The 25,221-nt window shown below is 40.2% G+C and overlaps 1 protein-coding gene across 4 annotated transcripts; it reads right to left on the bottom strand.

Annotated features, from left to right (window-relative positions):
- Window positions 1-528: 528 nt before the first annotated feature.
- LOC131879036 (uncharacterized) lies at window positions 529-24,658 on the bottom strand. Of its 4 annotated transcripts, XM_059225249.1 has the most exons (7): window positions 24,525-24,658; window positions 24,163-24,465; window positions 5,147-5,251; window positions 4,847-5,077; window positions 2,057-2,226; window positions 1,484-1,730; window positions 529-1,412 (listed from the first exon to the last, which is right to left on the bottom strand). In XM_059225249.1, exons 2-7 carry the CDS (start codon window positions 24,242-24,244, stop codon window positions 1,204-1,206), a joined length of 1,044 nt encoding a protein of 347 aa, XP_059081232.1. In that variant the 5' UTR covers window positions 24,245-24,465; window positions 24,525-24,658; the 3' UTR covers window positions 529-1,203. The 4 variants fall into 4 exon arrangements, with proteins under 4 accessions (XP_059081232.1, XP_059081240.1, XP_059081223.1 ...); XM_059225257.1 differs by lacking the exons at window positions 24,163-24,465; window positions 24,525-24,658 and adding an exon at window positions 18,624-18,711; XM_059225240.1 differs by lacking the exons at window positions 529-1,412; window positions 1,484-1,730; window positions 2,057-2,226; ... (1 more) ...; window positions 5,147-5,251; window positions 24,525-24,658 and adding exons at window positions 19,275-20,818; window positions 20,879-22,345 and having other exon boundaries at window positions 24,163-24,412.
- Between the last annotated feature and the right edge of the window lie 563 nt (window positions 24,659-25,221).

The following is a 25,221-nucleotide window of genomic DNA, read 5'->3' as shown; positions in this document are numbered from 1 at the left end:
GAAATCTCTAAGGTATGGCACTAAATTAAGGATTCTTATTAAATGTACTGCAATACATGCTTATCGGATACGGCCATTGATTTCATCTCAACTCAGTTTCATCCGCAGACATGCGCCTCTTACCTCGACAGAAAAAGGCCGAATTTGGATTATACGTAGTGCGTGACGATCCTACTTTACTTGTTTTGAAAGATGATAGGATGTAACCACATCATAAACGAACAAGACCAAGGAAGCAGCATATTTTTCTGACGGCTAATACTCCACTCATGAGTCATGACGTACCAACGCCTTTAATCTAGAGTTTGAAGAATTGAAAAAGATTCCTCCCGTTACGTTATTGTTTGGCCAAAATGATCATGCTAAAAATGCACATAAAGCAAAGCAATCAAGGTTCTTGTTTCAGGAATATATCGTATAAAGTATCGATGTACAAAAAGAAGAGCAACTACAAAGACAAGCTCATTCAATTAGGGACACCATGACGCTCGGAACTATAACGAGTATATAACGATCAATGGAGATCAGAAATAGGCATGCAAATCATAAATGAGGTTATTTTCAGAAACCCTGTTATGTAAGTGCAGATGTTCATCATTGTGACTTACGCTATGAATCGAAAAATATTTGATACCTATAGATACGTTTATTTGTTTGTACGAATTTGATTTCTGACATTTGTTCACCCTTAAACTTTATTCCAATGCATTTAGTAAAATAGCATCCTTGACAGTGAATAGATGTCATAATTGCATGTTTGAATTTCTTTTTATATGAAGAAGCACGGGTACAAACACAATATTAAGAAAGCAGCATTCAGAGTTCGACACACGAACAACTCGCAACTCAAAACAAGTTGCAATTATTTTTTCCTGGATCAAACAAAAAAAAAATATTCTCGCCGATAGGCTGAATTTTGCACTTCTATTACTTGGCCGGGTAGTGATGTACAAAAACGCAAATTTTCGATAATTTCCTGATCCTTGGCCAACACTATGCACAAGAACGTACCATAATCGAACAAAGTTAAGAAATAAAAAAGTAAAGATGTTTTATTTTCTGAATAATATTATACTTATTCATTTTACATTCGTGTATGACTGTTTGTTTCACGCTTGTGCGCAAATTGTTTTTTAGAATATAATTAATTGATTTTATAATATAATAAAAGCCAAACTTTAGTCAGAAAACTTCAAGAACCTCTTAAAATACTTTTCCTTGAACCACTGCCTTGACCATTGAATCATTCAAGGCCATCAGGTAGAAGTCAAATTCGGTTAAGTAGCATCTGCAGGCAGTACTTCCAGATTTTCCCAATGTGATGGAGTCGGCATTGAAGGGAGCGAGCAAAGAGGTGCCGAAATATGGAACGATCCCTTGCAGCACCCCGTTCAGATACAGTTTGGAGACCCCTGTTCAAAGAAGTGAGACCAATTATGAGTGGGGATTTGATTTATCAGGTTAACGTAGAAGTTTCGATTACCCTCTTTAAAAACGTAACCAATATTTATCCATGTGTTTTCCTTTATGGTTACGTTATTGAATATGATAGTCTCGACGTCTCGAAAGTGAACCTCCAGAGTGTCCATGCTCGTCATGACCAACCACGTGTTACTCTGAATAGAACTTTCGGATATTGTCCAAATATAATGCGGCGGAGCCAAAGCTTTTGCGTGGAACCACACCAAAATCGAGTAGTCAAGAAAGCTTGTTTGATTGATTTGATAGACCTAGAACAGATATGATGAACTGGAGTTGAAGCCATGTGTCAAGTCAAAGCTTACGAGGTACTAATTATCGGTAAAAGGGTCATCACCCCATTGTCTGCATAGTACGCGTGCATATCATCCCACTGATAAAAGCCATATTAATAATGGCGAATGTATCGATTAGAGACGAAAAATGATTTGATGATTAGATGACATGCTCATGGGTTTAATATTCTCTTTTATAGCCTCTTCTCACTATATTCAAACCAAGTGTCGAGTTTCGTACTAATTTTGCTCTATTGGAGCATTTCACCTAAGCTTTTCTTTTAAAGTGAGGTTTGAATTACCAAATTGTTGCTCAATTTGGCTACTTGTTGGGCTTCAAAATCCAAGTCAGCACTTATACTGACAGGAACCAGATTTGGCTGTGTTGTGGTATTGAGGTGATAAAGGTCAAAGACAGAACCTCGTAATGGGATCTTTATCGCGGCAGAAGATGGAGCATATTGGGAATAATCTGCAAGAAAAATTGATGAAGATCTTTGAATATTTTTGGCTCGCCCCAGATTTTCAGACATCGAGTTGGTTAAGATGGGTCACGATACTGAGGAAACGTTGGACCTCAGTATGGCGATCAACCATTCGAATAAGAGAGAGCACATCATCAAGAGCCGACGGTAAAAGGTGGCGATTGACTTGGGTTTTTGGAGGGAGAAGAAACGGGAAAAATCTAAATTGAAAATTATTGTTTTCGTGTATAAAGAGTGACGAAAGCCTCGTCGTATTTTCATGAAATAGTAGCACTACCTGCCTTTTCTATTGAGTGCTTTGGGAAGGCTGTTTGACCAAGGACTTCTCATGGCGAAATACTAATGTTGGGTGGAGTCCGGACTCGAGTCCGAGTGCATTCGATTCTTTTACTCGATTTTGGAGATATTGGACGGGCTCGAGTCTTTTAGAAAGGACTCGAGCCCGGACTCGTCAAGACAAAATCAATCATTTTTTCTTACAATTTCGCAAGACGAGTCTTTTTGCAAGACCTGGCCGTAGTAAAAGATTTTCGGAAAAAAATAATTTAAAGGAATTTTGTCTAACAAATTTTAATATAAGTGAATAAGACGGTGAGGTTTCAAAAGATTACTGTCAGTTTTCCTTCTCATGCTGAAGATACAAAGTTGGTGTCTAGTAGATATTGCCAAGATTCTTGTAGCCTGGTAAAGGACCTAATCTTGGGTTACTGACCTTATAAGAAATTCCGCTCAATGACCTTTGGGCCAACTCCTTTGAATACTCTACTCGTAGATGATGGAGGTAAAGATATTGAGCAGGTCTCATCTATGACAGATCTAAGTGTAGTCCTCCAAAACAATGGAAAGTTCTATGAGCATATTCAGTTGAAGGTGGGAAAAGCTTTTCAAATGTGTGGTTGAATAAATCGTCCGTTTAAGTCCAGAGATAGCATCACGATGCTAACTCTGTACAAGTCGATTGTTCAGCCACATCTTGAATATGCTTCTCCCAATTGGGCTCCACTGAGTTCAGCAGGTTTGCAAAAGGTCGAACAAGTCCAAAGATGTTTCACTAGGAACATCACAGGATTGAGAGAGCTCTCATATTTGGAGCGACTAAAAAAGTTGGGACTGTACAGTGTTCAGAGAAGGTACGAAAGGTATCTGATACTGTCCGTCTTCAAAAGTATCCATGAGCTTTGTCCCAACCCAGGATTTAGGGTCAATTCTAGTGACCGTAGAGGCTTTAGCACCTTCAAGCCCTCGAGAATCCAGGCTATTTCGAACACTGAAGTCCACTCCTCTTCTTTCTCGGGCTCCTTCAATGTTTAATTTGCTTCCCTCTAATATTCGTAGGGAATACGTAGGCCTTGTTGATCCGGTTGCATCTTTCCAGTCAGACTTGGACAATTTTTAAGGTAGCATTCCGGTTCAACTCTATATTCATGGACTAGCTCGGTCTGCCAACTCAAATTCATTGCTAGACCAAATGTCATATAAAGATTGAAAGGTAATAAAGGGACGAATTATAAACTTTCATTTTAATAGTACTGGAGATTGCATTTCATCTTGCGGTTAGAAAAGCCTGTGAAAAGCTAAACCAAAATAAAACAAATCTGACTTGGTACTTTGACTGTGAATTCGCGTACTTTGAAGCTTGTCTCGGTCGCAGATCGCCTTACATTTTTTTTCTTTTTTGCAGAAATATTGCTCAGTCGGTTAAAAGCACACCAAAGTTCATTTTTCCTTTGAACAACAAAAAATAAAACAATAATTCAAGTTATTATTTACAAATCGCGGAAAAAGATGACTTGCCCAAACCTTAGAAAAAACATCGTTTGTTTTGTGCGTCTTACTTTAATCTCAGTTAACTCTAAAACGAGCCAAATTCCAATTGAAATTCCTGCCAAGGACGACCCGTACTAGCGGACAAGAGTGCCGCACCGCTGTACCTGGAAATAGGACCATTGGACATGGTATCCACATCATCGAACATAGTGGCCGCATCACCAGATAGTATGGTGGCCTCACCTCCGAACAAGATAGATAACTAAACCAGCGGGCCTGGTGACCCCACGTATTCAAATCAATGTTGTCTTAGACATTCTATGTCCATTCTCTATTTCTAGCTTTTAATGTTGTGTTCCGTAAACATATCGCTTAAATCCTATGACACATTTTCACATTACATTATATCTTAACATAACTGACATTCCATCTGGCAGCAACGCATGATTGAACGATATCATTTTAAGGCAAATTTGAAACAAATATACACAGATCTGGGGCCATTTTGTTGTTCAACAAAATTGTTGTCATTGTATTTGTGGGTAATATTCTAACCACGATTAAATAACCATTTTTTATTGGATTCTTCGGACTTGAATAAGGTTACTAAGCGCAGATTTTACCACTTCACAAAAAAAAATTAGTCAAGTAATTCCATTGAAAAGAGGGCGATACTCCTCAAAGCCTTCAACTCTCAAAAAGTGTACTCCTTGAACAGTGTACATGTCCTAGTATTGTGCTTGTTGTTCCAAGTTTGAAACTCCCGGATGAAACTTCCATCCATTCCTATTTTCGGCATTCCCGAAACCTATAGGAAGGAACAGATTAAAATATACCAACCTGTTTTTGAAATAGACCAAGTATCCGCTACAATTACTCCAGGCAGCTCATTAACCAATAACCCGGCAACACTTTCTCCATATCTTGACAATTGCCCGCATTCGCAAAGTTGTGACTTTTCATCAAAATGAAGAGCTTTTCGAACTTGGACCAAGCATGTTTCTTGAATAGAACTGATACAAGACAGAAAGGTAGATTCCCGGGTAAATGAGATGGCTTGAAATGTTCGACCTGGAGACACAAGTGGTTGCAGTAAAAAAACATGAGAAAATTTGTATTTGGAATTTTTTTGAACCTCACCCCCGTAAATTTCTTGGGACGGAACCTCATACTTAACAACGGTGGCTGGTGTAACGACCATAACGAGAGCCATGATCCAAACCCACAAGATGACTGAATTCGCACCTAACATGTTGTAAGGGTTGAGATATTAAGTCTGATTTTTGGTTATCCTCTGAAAGGGAGGAAAGAGCGAAAAAAGGCAAATGGAGCTTAATTTCTAGAATGGTTGTTGGGTTAATGACTGGACGAGACAATCTAGAGGAGCCTAATAATTTGGCCACTTTGATTTGGGGAACAAGAACAAGCACTGCGTACGCCAACCCGGATCTGAATTTCTATTAATTATTAAACTTCATTTAGGTTCACGAACAATATTAGGGCTTGTTATTGGTCCGCGCAATATTATGTCCAGTGATCATGACAAATACACATTAGCAACATATCTGGCTCAAGGCAAAGAAATGAAAAAAAAATACAGTACAAATATGAACAAAAGAAAACAAATAACCTTTCATTTTTGTGATCTTGAAAATCAATATCAATTCTTTGGGAAATCTAATCCAGATATAACAGGGGTATTTTGGGGCCAAAAATGATGAAATTTGGACCTCTGAAAAATCTCATGTAACTAAGTAGCGGTGTAATAGATGATATCATAATTTATAATCAAGTGCTAACTAAGTGTGCTCCCAATTTTCATTGAATGGATTTTCAAAATTTTATTTTCTATAAGGTTTTTTAGCATTTAAGTTTTTCATGTGGGCTAAAACACTATAAAGCAATAAAATCAAAGTTGTTCCCTATGATTTTCTCAAGTAAAACATGCCAAAATATGTTTGAGAATTTCCCTGAAAACTTGACAGGGCATTTTGAACACCGTGTGTTACTTTTTGATATTTCAACTAATTTTGGGTACTGAGTACGCAGAAATGGAAAGCAAGGTGTACATGAAAACTATATGTAAATATAAATTGATTCGAAGGTTCTGTTGATAAGCGCTTTAGATCATGTGTTTGGAGTAAATATCTAGCATTCGCATTATCCATTATTAGCCTATACCTTTCTTTTGCACTCCCAACATTAATGTAAAGATTTATCGATTTGATCGGTAAATGAACTCATTGCATTTACAATCATGTTCAAAAATATATCCAACTCCATACCCCTAGCAATATAAGCGTGTTTTAATAGCAAAAAGAAAAAAAGAGAGAGAGAGAAGTCCGAGAGGACGGGCGTTCAAGTCTTTGCTCTTCCAGGTTTCTTCAACTTCGCATATTTGACAACTTAATGACCTTGATGCAGAGGACTAAGACAACAAAATGTCGAAGGATTCCGAAGCACCTATAACATTGATAGACCATCTCTTGTCTCCTCAAGACAAAAACCAAACGGAGGAAAAGAAGCATCGAAAGAAGTAGCGACAAGAGACTTCAATATGAAGTTCCGGAGGTTGAGATGGTCAAAGTGATGAGGCATAGAAAACAGTCATTGCAGAACACCGCCAACAAATTGGAGAATTATTGGAAATCAAGAAACTATACAAACACCTAGATGGTTGAATAAAACCGTGTGAAGAGTCTATGCAAGGAACACAAGACCTTCATGCCTGAAGCCACAGTACATAGTATAACATTATTAAAAGTTGCTCAAAGAACCGTGTACTATCCTACGCGAATGTGATCGCCAAGGGAACGACGTGACGGGGTTGCTACTGAAATCGGCAGGAAAGAAGAGCGGAAAAAGAACATCAGAGGGGCAAAACAAGGAAAATCTGAAACTGAAAGGACAAGCACAAGGTAAATATGCTCGAAGTGCTGAAGATGCGGAATCCTGGAGCTATCAATTCCAAACAGATAACTCCACACAGTGGTAAAAATACCCTTTAAAGTTTTGATGGAAATTCCCAAGCACATCTTGGCATTTTTCTCCCTCAGAAAATTATGGGGAACAATTTTGATATTATTGGTTTATAAAATCATAGCCCAAATAAAAAACTTACATACCTAAAAACATTATAAAAACTAAAATTTTCAAAAACCTACTCAATGTAAATTGGGAGCACATTTAGTTAGCTCTTGAATATAAATTATGATATCATCGGTTTCACCGCTTCTTAGTTACATGGAATTTAGTGGCCCAAATTTCATCGTTTTTAGCCCCAAAATGCCCCGGTTATATGTTAATTCAATTTCCAAAAGAATTAATTTCGATTTTCAATATCACGAATACAAAAGAATATTTTTCCTCTTCTTACATAGTCTCACAATAGCTAAAAATGCTTTATAATGTCACTTAAAACACACTAAAAGTGTAATCTTTGAAAATATGTTTTACAATCATCATGTGTACACTTAGTTATGCATTCACTTGAATTCTGAAGACGGTACATACAACAGACAATGATATAGATTTTGTCGTTTCTTGAAGACTTTGTTGAAACTGATTGAAAATAGCTTCTTTAAGGCTTCATTGATATTTGTGAAATTTTCAGTGACCACTCAACAAATGTACCTTGGACGCTTTTAAAAATGAATTTTCAAAACTCTGCTTTTTGAGGGTTTTAGATATGGTTGTACAAGGTTTTAACTTAATTTGAAAGTATGCAAGAAATGGAAAAATAATCTTTCATTTTTGCGATAGTGAAAATCGATATTATATCTTTGGGAAATTGAATTAACATATAACCGGGGCACTTTGGGGCTAAAAACGATAAAATTTGGACCACTAAATCCGATGTAACTAAGTAGCGGTGAAATAGATGATATCGTAAAATACATTCAAGAGCTAACTAAGTGTGCTTCTAATTTACATTGAGTAGGTTTTTTAAAATCTTAGTTTTTATAATGTTTTTAGGTTTGTAAGTTTTTTATGTGGACTAGAATTCCATAAAACAATAAAATTAAAGTTGCTCCCTATGATTTCTTGAGGTAGAAAAATGCCAATTTGTGTTTGGGAATTTCTCTGGAAACTTGATAGGGCTTTTTGAACACCGTGTTCAGTATTAAGACTCGGAAAGCCCAAGGACGATCCAAAGTTCCGACCTTTCTTGTTGACACCTAAGGATGTGGAAGGCAAGGAGCGCTGGCTTGTGCTCGGGCGACGGGAAAACCCATTGCTAATTAAGATGAACATAAAACAATCAAATTGTCATCTACGTCTCTTCACCAAGTTTCCAATTTATCTGTGACCCCCGTCAAAAACACTTCTCCAGTGGCCACATTTTGAACTGATCCAATTGCCTCAGAAAAGACACGTTTCGTCTCTTTCACGACGTTGCAAAAAATCATGGATATCGAATTGACTTGAAAACATTAGAGGGTGAGTTTTGATGACGAGCAATTTTGAAGAGGATAGGGCCATGTTTCAGATTTGCATGCATCAGACAAACGAAAAAAAACGATCACATCAACTGCGAGTTCAATCAAAACACTCGGTAAACCTTCTTTCAACAAAACAGCTCCTGCCAAAGCGATAACATCTTAAATATCTATTGAAATAACTATATCTAACTCTTCTTCTATCAATCTTTCCATAACCTGTTTCTTAAACCTATATTTCTATCTATCCATGATATATTCCTTATATCTATATTCCTATCTATCCATCATCTCTCATATCATCTATCATCTCTCATATCTACATTTCTATCCATCTATTATCAATTGTTATTTTTCTAAGTACAGTAAGTGGATGGATATGACGCCTCGAGCGGCGGTCTAACCCAAAACTTCCATTGAAAAGACATTGTAGTAGAGAACAAACGTCATCATGTAAACCTGTAAATCTACAGTAGATTACCAATAGCCCAATGACACATCCGTCGCAAGAAAGAACCATAATGGTAATAATGAGAGGGTAAACACCCAACAATAAAAAGACAAAAATCATTCAGCCCGAAAAGCAGAATCCCAAAAGTCCATCCTCCCCTCCCGTAGTATCCATGAAGTAAATATTCCATGGAATTTGTCATGACAGTTCTCTTTCTTACAGGGTGACAACTATGTTTTAGGGCATCCAAAAGTAGCTTCAAATGCAACTCCATCATTCGAATTTCCCGCCATATGCAAAAAGGATATCATCCAGTTACCTCTACTTGTTGTTTATGTTGACTTTGTTATTTGTATAGTGTCTAGATTTGTCGCAAAATAGAATGTGAGGCCATCATAAAACTTTATAAGGAAGGCCACAGTTGCAGGAAGATTGCAAAGACTTTGGAAGCCATGAAAGTGTCAAAATGAACTGTGTCATATACTATTAAAAGGTTCAAACAGTTCAACAGTGTTGAGAACAGGCCAAAATCTGGTCGTCCCAGGTTGGTGAGGACACCAAAACTAGTAAAAAACCCCAGAATGAAAATTTGTCAAAACAGCAAGAGGTCCATTTGACACATTGCTCGGCAGGCAGGTGTGAACCGGGAAGTTATGCGAAAGGTGGTCAAAGAGGACTTGCACATGACTGCGTACCATATGCAAAAGAAACAGATCTTGAGTTCAACTGTTATCCAGAGGAGGCTCTCCAGAGCAAGAAAACTCAAGAAGTGGTTTCAAGAGGCCACGGACATTTCTGTGATTTGGACAGATGAAAAGCTTTTGACTGTTGAAGCTACTTTCAACAGTCAAAATGATCGGATTTTGGCCAGGAACATTCAGAGTGTTCCTGTGAAAGAGAGAACATTATTCAGGCGGCAAAAACCAGCATCTGTAATGGTGTGGGCTGGTGTAACTGATTGCGGCAAGAAAACCTCTTTGGTCTTCATTCCAGAGGGTATTAAAGTTAACCAACACATTTACTTGGACATGTTAGCCTCTAAGGTGCTTCCCTGGATCCAGGCTCAACAATGGACGGGTTCCTACTGTTTCCAGCAGGATGGTGCACCCTTCCACACAGCAAAACTCGTTCAGAGCTGGTGCGAGGACAAATTTGAGCACTTTTGAGACAAGACAATGTGGCCTCCTTCCTCTCCAGATCTCAATGTAATCAACTTTTGTATTTAGTTGAAACTGGAGAGGAAGGTTCGGGTACGGTTGTACAAAAACATTGAAGATCTCAAGGCAGCCTTATTGAAAGAATGGGAAAATGTTGACGAGGAAACCATACGTGCTTCTTGTACTGCAGCGCGAAAACGTGTGAAGGCTGTAATTTCTGCCAGAGGTGGATTCGTCGAATAAACTTTTAATGTGAATTGTAGCAGGGTATATATTTAATGATTTAACATAAGAGAGTCACCTCTGAAATCTCAATAGATGAAGAGTTAAAGCCGTTTCAAAGTGCCCTAAGTCATTGTTGTCACCCTGTATACAGTGTATTAGTTGAAATTGGGTTTGGAAACCTTTGAGTTCATCTGATTGTTTACGTTTTTGAAGTGGAGCCACTCGTCAAAGCTCGCGCGTCTTTGCATCCAGGTTCCCTAGTCTCTCTCGGGCATATAGACTGACGTGGAAAACTCTAGAACTATACTTCTTTGACTGTGGATATAAGTATGCTAGTCGATGTAATCTTTCCAGATTTCATTTAAGCGTTTGACCAACTTGATACTTGACGATATCTCACTAGAGAGAATAGCGTTCTCGACTTGGTCTTTTCCAATGACCTTTATCTGATCCAGTATGTCCATGTGGTACCTAGTAATCTGTCAGATGATTATGTTCTTGAGATAGGGTCGACCATTACTCAAAAGCCGGCGTGCTCTAGAGTAAAACAGGTCAAAAAGGTAGGGCTGGCTAAGTTCAAGTTCAAAGATGAACATTGGCCATTGATTATAGAAAGATTTGAAGAACTTGACCTGGTTTCAATTCTGAAACAGGAATCGTCCATAGACGCAGCCATTGATAAATTAGTTTCAGTCTTTAAGGAAGTTTGCTCCAGTTTAGCAATATCTGAATGTGTTCCGATAGGTGGTACACGGACAAAACTTCCAGAATGTAGGAGGACTTTGTTCAAAAAGAGTTGCAAACTAGCAAAAAGGCTGAAGAGCCCTTCGAATCCAGAAGTTGTGGGTAGTCTCCCAAAAAACTTGGACATAGTTCAGGGTAAGATTAAGGCCTCCATCGAATATGACCAGTTAAAAACTGAGAGTAAGGTGGTTCAGGAGGTCAGGTCGAATCCGAAGGCATTTTTCTCTTATGCGAACTCTAAGAGAAAAATGAAACACCCTGTTGGGTCTTTTAAGGTTGACGGGGAAGCCATTAGCAATGTAGAGACTATGGCTAACATGCTTGGAGATCAGTTCTCTAGGGTGCTCATTGCTCTGAAGATGAGTGTTGACAAGGTTAGTCAATTTGAGCAATTTGATAATCTCATAGTTACAGATCAAGATGCTTTGGCGGCCATCAGGGACTTGAATCGGGGCAATTTTTTATCTTCACTAAAGTTAGCTCACAGTGTTTCAGTTTTTTAAAGGGGGAGATGCGTCAAACCCAAGTAACTTTAGACCGATTTCTCTCACTTCGAACATTACAAAGGTGTTTGAGAAGATCATGAAGTTCAAACTTGTTGAATTTCTTGGAGTCCATGATGTCCTTCCTCCTAGCCAGCACGGGTTCCAAGCACATTTTAGCACGTTTACCCAACTGAAGAGCATTTAGAGCAGGTCATCGAGGGACTGGAAAGGCATGAGTCAGTTGGTATTGTCTATCTTGATTCTTCCAAGGCCCTTGATAAAGTAAATCATGGCCTTGAAAAGATATTACAAACACATTTGACATTCAAATAGGACTACACAGAAAGTTACATATTGTATATATTGCAGCATAGCAGCGACTTTTCCATTATCATCTTTTTCCATTAAATTGTGCTAAACAAGCCACTGGGTAAGTTTAGAAGAAAAAAAAATTTAAAAAAATAATAATTTAAAGCTAGACACAAAAAAAACTTATGAAACTGTGCTCTTCCTAGTACTATTTGGTTGGAAATGATGATTGTCAAAGTGTTGGCGCGTTATCAATCATGCAGTTCACAACCTCGTGTAAAATAATTATTTATATATGTCATAATACTTCGGAATTTCTACCTATAAAGAATTTGAAACGTGTCCAAGAAGAGATGATTGCTTATTCATTGTGTCACAGTGCTTGGGCAATAAATTGCACATTTGGTAATATCTTGACAAAGTCTGGCATCTCAGAGCAGACTTTCTCGTTTCTTCGTTTGTTTGTCCGCACCTAGAGGAGGCAGAGGGCGCTTTCTCCGCTCACTGAAAAGGACTACTGTAGCCTGTCTGCACTTTTAGCCAATTCATTAGTAATCGATATTGAAACTGCCAAGCTTTTAGTAAAGTTGTCATCCAAAACGGAATATTTGGACTGCTTCCAAAGATGTTGTGTGAAGTACTTGTTAAGGTCACTATCGCATGGGGTGACTTCCTTCATGGTATGTAGAGCAATATTCGGGATCGAGAACCGAACCCGGATCGTACAGACCGATATCACTTCTGCCTGTAGCTTCAAAAGTCTGTAAAAGGATTATGCACATTCAAGTTGGGGCACAATTTCACAACCATTTCAGTGATTCGCAATTTGGCCTCCGGAAGTCTAGAAAATGCCCGAAATAAGAAAAAAAAACAATCGAGTATTGTGCTTTATGACCTTGCAAAAGTGTTTGCGAGGAGTGCATTGAATAGAGCTATAAAATCTTGCTACAGAAATAGGACCAAGACTCATTCCTTACCGGAATGATCGTAAACCAAGTTTGATAACGGATGTAATTCGTATGATGAAAGTAAAATGAACTGGGAAGGTAATAAGAGGTCTTGACGGGAAGACGGACAGAAGTAGAATGGGGCATATGACGTGGTAACAGAGAAATGGAGAGCAAAGACATTATCGTAAATATATGTACGGGAGAACACGCAACCTTAGACATACAATCACTCCAATTCCTCCTTCAGATTTGGAACACAGAGACAAAACCAACACAAGGGTGACAAATCGATTAAAATCATGATTGGTAATAATTTGGTTTCTTCTTGGCACGGTTGCTTCGCCTCGGAGGTTTCTTAGATTCGGAGGCCTCCTGAATTGATCGATCATTTGAACTAGGGAAAGGATCAATTTGTTCATTGCGAGATATTCGAAGAAAACGTCGATTTCTCCAGGACTTCTGACCATTGTCAAACTGAAGGAGGTAGCGACGCAGGAATCGTTTCAAAACAACAGCAGTGTTGTCCCAACGGCGTGAACGAGGGTTTTGAACGAACACGTGTGCACCAATGGAAATCGGGTCCAACTTTCGTGATGAGGAATCATAGTGTGCCTTTCGGGCCTCATTGATCCTACTACGTTTAGAGTCCGTTCTACCCGATTGAGAAGAAGGCAGGTCATGGAACGATCCTTCAGTAGCGGGGATTCTGGAGCGAAGTGGTCGGCCAAAAAGTCGTTGGGCCGGCGATAATCCGTCACTCAAAGGAGTATTCCGGAGCTCAAGCATGGCTTCCGCGAAATCCTCGGACGTTGGATCTCCGCCTGTCTTCGCCAAAACATATTTAACGGATTTGACCATAACTTCGGCATGGCCATTGCTCTGCGGGTAATACGGAGATGACGGTTTCCAAGACACTCCCCACCTTTCAAGGAATTGTGTGAATAGATGAGAGGCAAATTGGGGGCCATTGTCGGTTCGCAGGACGTTGGGAATCCCAAACATAGAGAAAATCCGCAAGAAATCCTTAATCAAGGACGAGGAAGTGGGACTGGACGGATACTTCACCATCAAAGGATAGCCAGACAGACGATCGCTGTAAACCAGGTATTCATGGCCTTGAAATGAAAATAAATCCGACTTAGCTACTTGAAAAGGTCTTGAGGGAAGATCATCTTGAATTAAAGGTTCAGCTTGATGAGAAGGGCGGTAATACATACATTGGGGGCATGCTGCTACAATGTTAGCTATATCGGACGTAAAACCGGGCCAATAAACTATCTCGCGGGCTCTCCTTTTGGTCTTTTCCACACCTTGATGACTAGAATGGAGTCGCTTTAAGATTTTCTTAACAGCCAAAGATGGGATTACGATTCGGTTTCCTTTTTTATGGTCAGTCACCACCTTGAAGTTGACACTGGCCAAATATAAATGGCACTTGCGAATCGACCAATAAATGGCCAAGGACTCCAGCTCAACCATCGCATATCGCGTCTCACAGTCCTTGAGATAGCGAGAACCACATTGAATTAAAGTTGGGATTTCATCTTTTAACTGGACCAGGGCGAACCCAAGTCCATGTCGCGATGCATCTGTTAAAAGGGCAATCTCCAACGAGGGATCGAACATTCCTAGAACAGATGGAGACAACAACGCCTTTTTTGTCTCATCAAACGCGATATTGTGATCCGGGAGCCAGAGAAAATGGCTCTTTGACTTTAATAAGCCCCGGAGGGGCGACGTTATCGTCGCCAAGTTGGGTAAGAATTTTCCCAACTGGTTGGCCAAACCGAGAAAAGATCGCAAATCCGTCAACGTGGAGGGAACAGGAAAATCCTGAATTGCATTAATCTTTGTGGGATCGGCCTGAATCATTCCAGAAGATATCCGGTATCCCACAAAATCAATGGATGAAGCGGCCAAAATACTTTTCTTGGAGTGTACAGTTAACCCATAAGTGTGACAACGCTCCAATATTTGGCAAACACGGCGTATCAAATCGGCTAGGGTCTCGGATCCACAGGCCATATCATCCACGACCTTATGGACATCAAGGCCTGCCATTGCTGCATCTCCTCGATACGAAAATGAGTCTCCAGTAGAGACAAAGCCCATGGGAGAACGTAAGAACATGAATTTCCCAAATGGGGTGAGGAAAGTCGTCAATGGCTGGGACTCTTTGGCCAATGGCATTTGCCAATAGCCTTTAACAAGGTCTAATTTGGCGATGAATCTCTGGTTTGGCTTAAATCCAGAGATAGCCTGGTCTGGGGTCTTCGTTGGGTGGATGCTCCTCTTCACTTGAGAATTGAGGCGAGTCAAATCCACGCAAAGTCTCACACCACCATCGTTCTTTGGGACTAAAACGATGGGATGACACCACATGCTTGGAACATCTCCGACAGGACATATGATTTCCTGATTCACCAAATCATCCAAAATTGTCCTCAAGTTTTCGGATTGGGCAAATGGGACTGGTCGAGCCACGTGGATTGAGAATGGCCTGGCGTCATCTTTTAGATGGATCACCATTGGGTCCCCAACGATCGGGCCCACCATAGGACGAAGTGAGTCGGATTCAAAGACCTGAGAATATACGGACTTTAACTTGGAATCCACTGTTGTCAGAACCTCGGACGTGATCCGTTTAGGTAGCATAGAAATCCAAGACTCCATGTCAACCCATAATGAAGGAGTTGAAAAATCAGCCTTTTTTTGGGGTGTGGACACGAGGGAATTAACCGCGATCTTGGGATAAGGGAAATTGTCACCTATGATCGACAAAGCCAAACAAGCCTTTAAACTGAGGAAAGCGTCGGTCAAATCTGGGCAGACAACGATTGGAATATTGTGGGCAAGTACCCCATCAATTTCCAATGTAGCGGTAAACATCCCTTGCTGGCGGACGGGCTTCCCATCAACACCTACGACCTGATCAGCCATCGCGCTAAGTGAAGTGACTTTATCCAAGCCAGACTTACGGAAAAGAGACAAACCCAATACTGAAATATCAGCACCTGTGTCCGCGCAGAAGGTAATTCTGATTGAACTTTCCACAGAACCGTTCGGCGTAATCAACACCTCGACAGCATTGGTCACAGGGGAGGAAGCAGAAGAAGCAACGCGTAACCTTAACGAATTCACCCGAGGCTCAGACGGTGAAAGAGTCTTCCGATCCTTGGGAGGAACTCGTGACCGACAAACCTTGTCCCAATGTCCAATCCGATGGCACAAGTGACACTCACTGTTCTTAGCAGGGCACTTATCCTTCACATGAAATGACAGGCCGCAGTAAAAACAAGAATCTGTACCCCTAGCAGGGAGTTTTGGGGTAGATTTCCCCTTTTGAAGCTTGTGTTTGGACTTGGATCGAACTGCATTGATGTGTGAGGAAGAAGGAGACATTCCCTTTGCTCCCCGACGAGAGGTCTCCAGCTCAAGGATGATATGGCGAGCCTCGTCGAAAGTTTTCGGATTTCGTTCCATCACTGTGGCCTTATCAGCCTCACTCCTCATCGCTTGAAGAAGAAGAGCAATCAAAAGGTTGTCCTGGGTAATATTGGCAAGATCAGCAAATTCGGCCGAATCACGAAGAACACCACACAGACTGGTGTAGTCTTGACCGTCCTGTTGTCTCACTTGCAACAGTTCACGCATGTCAAGATGTATGCTCCGGAGGCTCCGTAAGTGATCTTTGATGATTTTTAAAATTTCATCAACTTCTCGACCTGTATCAGGCTTAATACCCAAGGAATGGTGAATAATTTTGAGGAACCCCGGGCTACAACACTCCCAAAATAAAGAGACTTGTGTTGAGCGATCTCGCTTGACGAACGAAATCAATGTTGCATAGTTGTTCCACAACGGACACCATTGGACAAACGACCGTAAATCCGTGTCCTCCTCCAAAATTGGAGGTCTTTTGACTTGAAGATGAGGTAGACCCGGTTACGATTCATGCCTAGGCACGGGGCCGTCGCCAACAAGAGAAAGAGAAGAACGATCAAAATCTTGACGAAGCCCTCTGATCTTGAGTGCCGTTTTGTCAAACAGATCTTCCTGTGCGTCTAAATCCCGATCACAATCGTGTTCATCAGCCGCGGAATGGCACATAATGGCCGTTTCGGCATCACGGTACAAATTTAATCTGGCCTCCCACATGCGAAGCTTTGATTCAACGTAAAACGGATCGTCCCCTTCCACAAACGTATCGAGAGCATCCTGAGTCGCCCGTTTTGCTCGAGTAGCAAGACCCTTATGACCTTTGCGAGAGGCCTTTAAGGTCGACAACTCTTCTCGATTAGACATATTTACCGTTTGACGATATTATGATTGATAATCAATAAAATAATCGGAATAACGGAAGAATTGTATGACAAAACCGTATACTCATGCGCTCGTGTAATATTTTAGTTGATGGAAGGGATGCCGGCTCGGTGATCAAAACAGATTCGCGGGAGCCATTACCTTGTTGATGACCAAATCCAATCTTATCCAACGCACAGTCCAAAACGCCACGAAAAGAGCGGCAGGTGGCTCCGAAGCAACCACGGTTTCCGCAAATTAAGCAGGAAAGGAACCACGGGAAAGCCACAAATGAATCACAAGAACGAATCCAACCATCAGAAGTGTAGAATCGACCCACCAGTCGACCGGCGATGTCCAACCAATTGGAATCCACGGGGAATCTCACAATTGCACGTCGGTTACACCTCCACGGACCAAATGGGCAACCGACTGCGCCACGGAATGATCGTAAACCAAGTTTGATATCGGATGTAATTCGTATGATGAAAGTAAAATGAACTGGGAAGGTAATAAGAGGTCTTGACGGGAAGACGGACAGAAGTAGAATGCCGCATATGACGTGGTAACAGAGAAATGGAGAGCAAAGACATTATCGTAAATATATGTACGGGAGAACACGCAACCTTAGACATACAATCACTCCACTTACCTCTCCACAAAAGTGCCCAAATTCTCCGACTGAACGACGAAATTCGTATGACCCAAAACCAATCAATCTTCAACTCTCTTCATCGAACATGCTCAAATTCGATCTCCAATTTGATTTTAAAAAGTATTCGGGTGCGTACGACACGGTGCAATAATGAAGTGAGGAGCCTGGTGCAGCCAAACGTAATTCATGACGCTTGCCAAATTTACAAGAGAGATATGAAACTAACGAAAACCATGATACTTGCTAAATATGAAGACGCCTGTAAAGTCAAGAAGTGTGAGGTTTGCCAATTCAACCGTATCAATTAAGAAAATGATCAAACATCAAGTCGCCTCCCGCCCCTGTCTCTGCAGACGATCTAACTAGGTTTTTTTTGGAAGGTGTTCGATCCATACCCAAAAGTGTGGACTGTAAGACTGCTCTTTCTTTGTTCTTCAACTATGCTGAATAATAAGACGCCGAAGTTTGATAGATTTGTTTTGGCAAAGTCGGTGGAAGAATTAGCCATGGTGTGACGAACAAAGGAATAAGGGTCAAGAAATATGACCCCTAAAGCACCCCCAATCTCATATTGAGATTGAGGTTAAGGTGTGGCTTGGCAACAAACGTTGAAGCCAATTTCTTGGATCATAGACATAAGGTAACGAGGACGAGATGCCACTTAGTCTCATTGTTAGTGTGAACACTGTTTGCAATATGTACAGATGGTCACCAAAGAGATAAACCCTGAGTGTCTCAAAGGAACTTGTACCAAAAGTCGGTCGACGTGTCCAAGAATGTACGTCTAAACGCCATTTGCGGGTTATAGCAACTGCTTTATTAGCGGAAAAACTATCCACAACAATGGGAGAAATCTAACTACAAAAGAACGATACAAAATAGGGATGATCAATACATTACCGTTTACGATGCTCGAAACACACAGAGAGAAAAAGAGACAGCCCATGTCCTGCCTTTGTTACCACCTTGACCTTGGCGGGTGCTTTTCCTGTGGAAATTGACGTCTACTTTTTTACTTCACTGCTTTTTTTTCTTCACTGCTACTGGAAATGGAATTCCTAGCAGTTCAAGAAGAAAACCTTATTCATTGAACATAACTTTATATTCATGTTACATTTGATCCACCAACGAATTAGTGCTGACGGATCTGACTAGCCCTTAAAAATAAAGTTAATCAGGATTTTTTGTCAAAAAATTGTCCAAGCCTGTCTTAAAAGATGTTACTACATCAACAACTACCTACTCTCTCCGAACACTATAGAGGAGGGCAATTTGAACAAAAAAGGAACCCGAGAAAGAAGCCTGGCATCACAATGACTTGAAGATGCTCGCAAAATGCACGTTAGACCTCTACGATCACTACACTCTGAGGGATTTTTTTAACAAAAGACGTTGCCATTGGTGGACCACGGCGTGTTCTGGGATATAATTGAGGAACCTTGATATTGAACTTTAGAGACGAGAGTTGCGCTAAACTTGTTGGAGAAAAATGGTGGAGGCATGGTATTTGAGCTCTACATCCGGTACGTTCAAAGGGGGACCAAAACATCGTTTGATTGTTCTTAAAACTTTTATTTTCTTCGACGGAATTTGCCTATAACAGCTTGGTTGAATGCGTTCAAAAGACCATGAGAGCAAAAAAAATTCACAAGCGGCTTACTCCAAATGGTAGATGCAGAAAGGATGGAATTGTTTGGCGTTCTTCACAATTATTTTTGGACCTTCATCAGACTGCACATATTTGGATTGAAAGTTAAGCCAAGAGTAACCATTTCCTTCGTATTCGTTCCCAGGAATAATTTTGAATAGCATCAAAGTCTTTCCATAACCGGCCATGAAATTTGGCTTTTCCATGAAATGGACAACTCCTCCATAAACAGAGTGATTGAAGTCTTGTAGGGTTAGGTTCTTGTCCAAAGTTCTATCAATGTCCCTGGAGTCTGTTTCAAAAAAGGCCAAAACCTCGTCGTCAGGAATGCCTCTCTTTTTGAAGTCGGTCTTCTGGCTTTGGAAATCTATTTCTAACTTGGCGTTGGTCACATGTTCTACAGACTTGATCGCCACCCGTGTTTGTGGGTCATGTCTAAAAAGCGCAGATTCGGCAATTCCATACAATAAATCATCGGGATTTGATATCCTGATATGACGTGATGGTTTTAGCACCCTTCGAGAGCTAGTGGCTAGGGCAATCGGAGCAGGAGAGGGTAGATAAAGCGTGGGTTTGGTGCTATGGAAGTGAATGATGTACTTAACATAGACTTGGTCCGGATTATACACCACAAACTCATCATTTTTCACAGCACTTCCACGAGGGGCGAACACAGAGTCACATTGCATAGCTCGCAATTTGGTCAGATTCATACTGTTTTTGGCAACGTGCAAAACTTTACTATTGCCTAAGAAAACTTGGCAAAGAAGAAGCTTGTTGGAATTCTTGGTGTACATTTTTTGAGCACTTTTGGATGAATCTGTGGCAAAGTAAATGCCTGGACCAAACATTTTAGGAGCTCCTCCCCCTCGAGCTTGTGCTTCAGGCTCTCGGAAACCTTCTCTTGGGATGTTGTTCACGCCTTCTTCGGATGTTCCGTGGAATTTGAGGTCTTCGAGAGTTCCAAACCCTTCAGCTTTGCACTTTTCATAAGCAATCTCACGTTTCAAATTTTTTACAGACTGGATGCGAGTGACCACTGGATTCCAATTGTGCATGGCTTGGACATACTTGGTCACGTGGTCTTCAACCTTGAAAAATAAGACATCAGGGCGATACACTTCGCACAACACAAAGTCCTCCCTTCCAAGTTTGGCTTTTAACTCTCGAGCCTTTTGTCGGGCTTTTTCTTGGAAGGAGGCAACATCTTGGATACACTGATTACATTCGCCAGTTTCACAATTCTTCCCACAATCGTTAAAACAACGATGTCCGCAAAATCGGAACTTATTCTCACATGGGTGTCTACAAATAACTTTTTCTTTCTTTTCAGAGCATTTCCTCAGTAAAGGATGACCGCAAGCTCCAGTAAATTTGAGCTTGTACGAACAATTCCAGGTAATTCTCTCACCGCATTTCTTCTTCCTGGGCGATGGATGCTGGCAATCTGGGAAGCAATAATCGATTTTGATTCCACACAATCTTGAAGCATGCTCATGAGGCTTACCGCACTTCTTTAGGCAAGGATGATTGTTTGTACACATCATTGATTTGGTGCATGGCTCGTTACAAATGACTTGGGAAATATCCTCATACCAGGCTGAACGATACTCATGGCCACAATTTAGGTATCGGGAAACCTTTTTGATATCGGTGAGAGCTGTAGGATCCTTGGGGCACGATAAACCCTGGCTAACAAGTTGCACCATCAACTTTTCCATGAATGGCTTCGGAGCCATTTGCATCAACGGTAAAATCTTTGTCACACTACGGGGACACTTCCCAACGATTTGCTCACAAAACTCAAAAATCATTTGGAAGTTCTTCACTACTGATGGCAAATGACTGATTTGGTTAATCACATTGGATGGTTGGGCCAGAATTTCGAGCACGTGGTCGAGATTCATCTTGGGCGTAGTCAGTTTGAAGAATTGAGTGAGAAACTCAAGAATCTTCCAAAGCAAATCAATCTCTTTGTTGAATTTCAGACCTCCAAAGTATTGCCAAAAGGAGTCTAGAGACGAGAGCTCCATGACCATTAAGGTCGACTTGGAACTCTGCAATGATGAAAGACATGAATCCACGAACGCGTTCAATTCCGAGATGGAACGGTTTGCCTCGTAATGTAACACTTGAGCACACAATGCAGACGGGTTTCCAGCTTTTTTATCCTCTAGGAAGTTTACTTTATCTCCGCATTTCAAAGGAAGGCCAAACTCTGAAATTTTTCGCAAGTCTAAACGAACCTCGGTTTTCATTTCGGGGCATCTCAGAGAAGCAAACATGTATTGCCTGTGGATGGAAACAACAATACCATGAGGCCAAGGGGCATCCTGCACTGTTGGAACACTGATCAAGTCATTGGAGTTTCCAATTACACGTTTGGCGCACAAAACATTAGCAGCATCCTTCAGGAATAAAACACTCGATCCTACTTTAAGAAACACAGTGGAATGAGAGGAGTTCACAACATCTTCAAAATCAAAACTTATATCGTCTAGGCCCTGATAGTAAGGTAGGATGCGAATTATTCCACGGAGATCTTCCAAATTCATTTCTGAAATTACTCCTCTGACCAATAATGGGGTCTCCAGATTGAAGCACTGATTCCAAGGCGGAACTTTTAAGGCGACACTCTCATTTTCGGTCTCAGATTCTGACAAAACCAAGGAATCACCATCATTGTCATGGTCACCATCCGCACCCGCATCTGAGTCCGCCTTTGAATTCGTCTCAGTGGTCTCTGATGGTTCTTGATCGTTGGAGGAAAGGACCTCATCAAATGATGAATCAATATGTAATTCTCTTAACGAACCGATTGCTTCATCTTCAGTATCAGAATGCCCGTGGTTAATCTCCAAACTTTGAATGACTTGCAACTGTTCCTTAACTGTTTCCATCGATTTTTCACTCATGCCTTGAAGGAGCTCTTCCACATGCTTTCCGTTTCGGATCTCCGTCAAGAAACGTTCAACTGTGGAGAGAAGGTTAATAAAAGCATAAATACGAAAAAGGTCTGACTATGGCAAATTCTAGAGACTTACTTCTTCCTTTTAGTATTGGGGATTATTTTCGTACCAACGGTTGGAAAACGTCTGCATGAAACTACACATCCTTCCTTCTCATTAAGTCAATTGAAATTGACTCCCAATTGTTAATTCAATTGTTAAAAACAATATAGCTTATGCAAAACATTAAAAACTGGTATAGCTAAATATTATGTTCTCGTTGTTTAGCTTCAATTATTCAACATTGCTAACTTTTTTGCAACAATATTTTTCTTTAAAATCATCAGTCATTTGGGATTTCCTCTAAAAAATCGCCGCTACCAAAAATTGAACATCTTGACCAATTGCTAAGATTTAACAATGACATATTTTTTGTACATTTATGGTTTTTCTTCCTTAAGCAAGTTACTTTAAATATTGTTAGGTAAGTTTTTTAGCTTTTAAACATGAGTTTGTTGTCAGAAAATGAGAAGAACCACTTTGTTTTTTGAAGACACATATATCTTAGTTTTTAGATGAATAATTGAATAATAAGAATGTTATTCATATACTCCTTATGAATATAAAAAAGTATAATTGGATATTTGACATACAGCTGCTAAGCGTTTTTTTAGATTTAAGATTTCATTTTACTTAAAATTACCCAGCCATCAAATTCCCTGATTGTAGTGTGGCTTGGACTTTTAACATTCAAAATATGTTAATGAAATTTGTTTTGACTTAACAAAGCTGTATTGTGTCTAGATAATAAATTGAGATCTCAAAAACACATTTTTGTATATATTTTGTAAATTTAAAAAAGTTCATGAAATTATGTGTATGTTTTCGTCAAAGGCTAGTTGTTACTTCATATTTATGTAATTTGAGAAAGCTTTGGTTTTCTTAATTTTTGATTCTTTTTGCTTGTTAGCATCTAGACTAGGTAAAGAAATAACATGATTTAGGGTTTAAAAGGTAGTGCTTTTCAACCTCCTATTGGACAATAGTACTTACTATGGAAGCATTCTGCCCACTTTAGTTCACTTTTGTCCACTTTAGGGCAGTTTTGTCCACTTTTGATCACTTTTGTCTACTTGGTGTCCAAAAGTCAAGCTGATTCTCAATATTGCCTACCCTGCTCAAGAGTGATATTTTGCTTTTGGCGCCACCAATGAACACTTTTGAACAAGGGTGGACAAAAGTGTCCAAAAATAAAGATGGCCACCCCTGATGAGTATGATAAAATGATAAATGTTGTGAGTGAACTAATGAATGCATTTCACTCACTATCTATTTCCATATATTTATGCCAAAGAAATCTCATTCATAAAAAAGAGAGAGAGGGAGAGCCCTAAAACCAAAGAAATCGAAGTGAAATTTTTATTGTACCAATAGTGTGAAACATTCCCACGAACAGAAACACGAGATAACTGATGTTTTATGTTAGTATTGAGAATCGAGAGGAATGCTAAGAGTTGAAATGACCAGTTATGCGCAAGGTGTAGATATCACGCGATTCAACTGAACTGTTGTGTACGAACTACTTAATCGTATTATCTAAGCCCCTCTCAGTCAGGCCAAGGCGGATGTACGGGTGTAGATATCACGCGATTCAACTGAACTGTTGTGTACGAACTACTTAATCGTATTATCTAAGCCCCTCTCAGTCAAAATCTCATTTCTCTCCTTCTCAACTTCATAAGCTACTTATCTATGACTTCATTCCAACGTTTTTCTCACCTTCTAAGACCGATGGCGAATATATGTTTCAATAATTAGAAGAAAAAAAATAAATCTAACTCACGGTGCTCATGTCGAAAACGGGCGAGGTGAGTCCAATTGAGCCGAAAACAAGTGGTGCCGTATTTGCACGGTAAGGTCGACATTGTTCACCTCTGAAGATTCACTTTCCAATCTTTGCATTGAATGAGTTCCTAGTCTTCGCTCATCCTGATGACTTGCCCGATCGATCGAAGCCACTGGATCCGGTAAAATACTTCCTTAGTTCTTATCGCTTCAGATTTCAATCAGGGATGCTATGATGTGTCGGGAATTGACCAAGACCAGTGCCAAATATAGATAATGAGAACACGTTTTCTTCGGGCCTCTAAATACGGACTTCATTTAAATTAAAAAGAAATGCAAATATACATGATAATCTAGTACCTGACTTGTGTAATAATAAGGATTTAGGAGGTTCCATTATTTTCTTGCAGCCAGATAAGTAATGAGTCACCGGCCGTGTGGGCAGACGGCTGGGATTAGCTTTGCCCATTATCTGTTTCTTTTTTTTCCTTTTTGGCACTAGCATGGCTTGAATTAGTGCCCTGTATTAATAGAGTACGACAGTGAGGTCAGTGCACCATTGCGGTTGAGTCTTCAATTTCAGTCATTAATTCCGTTCCGAAACAATGAGTATACATGGCTCCCAGATCCAAACCAGACATATTTTTGTTAATGCTTGTGCCTGAAGGGTTAGTTCTAAGGCTTAAGTTACTCTTCAGGCATCATTATTTGCAATCACATCACCAGAATCAAAATATGTATTTTTCAACACAAAGTGAAAACAGTGGCCCATAAAGTGGTGGTTGAATCAATCAAAATACGTCTAAGGGTGTCTGAAGGGTAGCTAAAGCCATATTGACTTTCGAAATCGCCATCTAGCGGGTCAAGTGCGCAAACAGTAGATGGGGCTCAGTCATAGAAAACCATAATATATATATATAAATATAAATATATGAAGTTATCTATGATTAGTACTGTCGCATTTCAAAATTTGCGTTCACGAAACCACGCGGGGCACCCCATTCTCGATGATTTTTTTCGACTTTTCCGCCCCTTTGGCTAGCCACCCCTCCTTGAT

This window comes from Tigriopus californicus, chromosome 1 (genome assembly GCF_007210705.1).
Source record: "Tigriopus californicus strain San Diego chromosome 1, Tcal_SD_v2.1, whole genome shotgun sequence".
NCBI classification, from domain to species: domain Eukaryota; kingdom Metazoa; phylum Arthropoda; class Copepoda; order Harpacticoida; family Harpacticidae; genus Tigriopus; species Tigriopus californicus.
Note: the sequence above shows the minus strand (reverse complement) of the source record. Positions and strands in the feature narration are given on the sequence as shown.

What these genes read in the sequence shown, in the direction of transcription:
- LOC131879036 (XM_059225230.1), bottom strand. Translation starts at nt 24,244, where the DNA reads ATGTCGACCTTACCGTGCAAATACGGCACCACTTGTTTTCGGCTCAAT. An exon ending in CCGTTTTCGACATGAGCACC is followed by an intron (nt 22,346 to 24,162) that starts GTGAGTTAGATT and finishes TTCTCTCCACAG; the next exon opens with TTGAACGTTTCTTGACGGAG.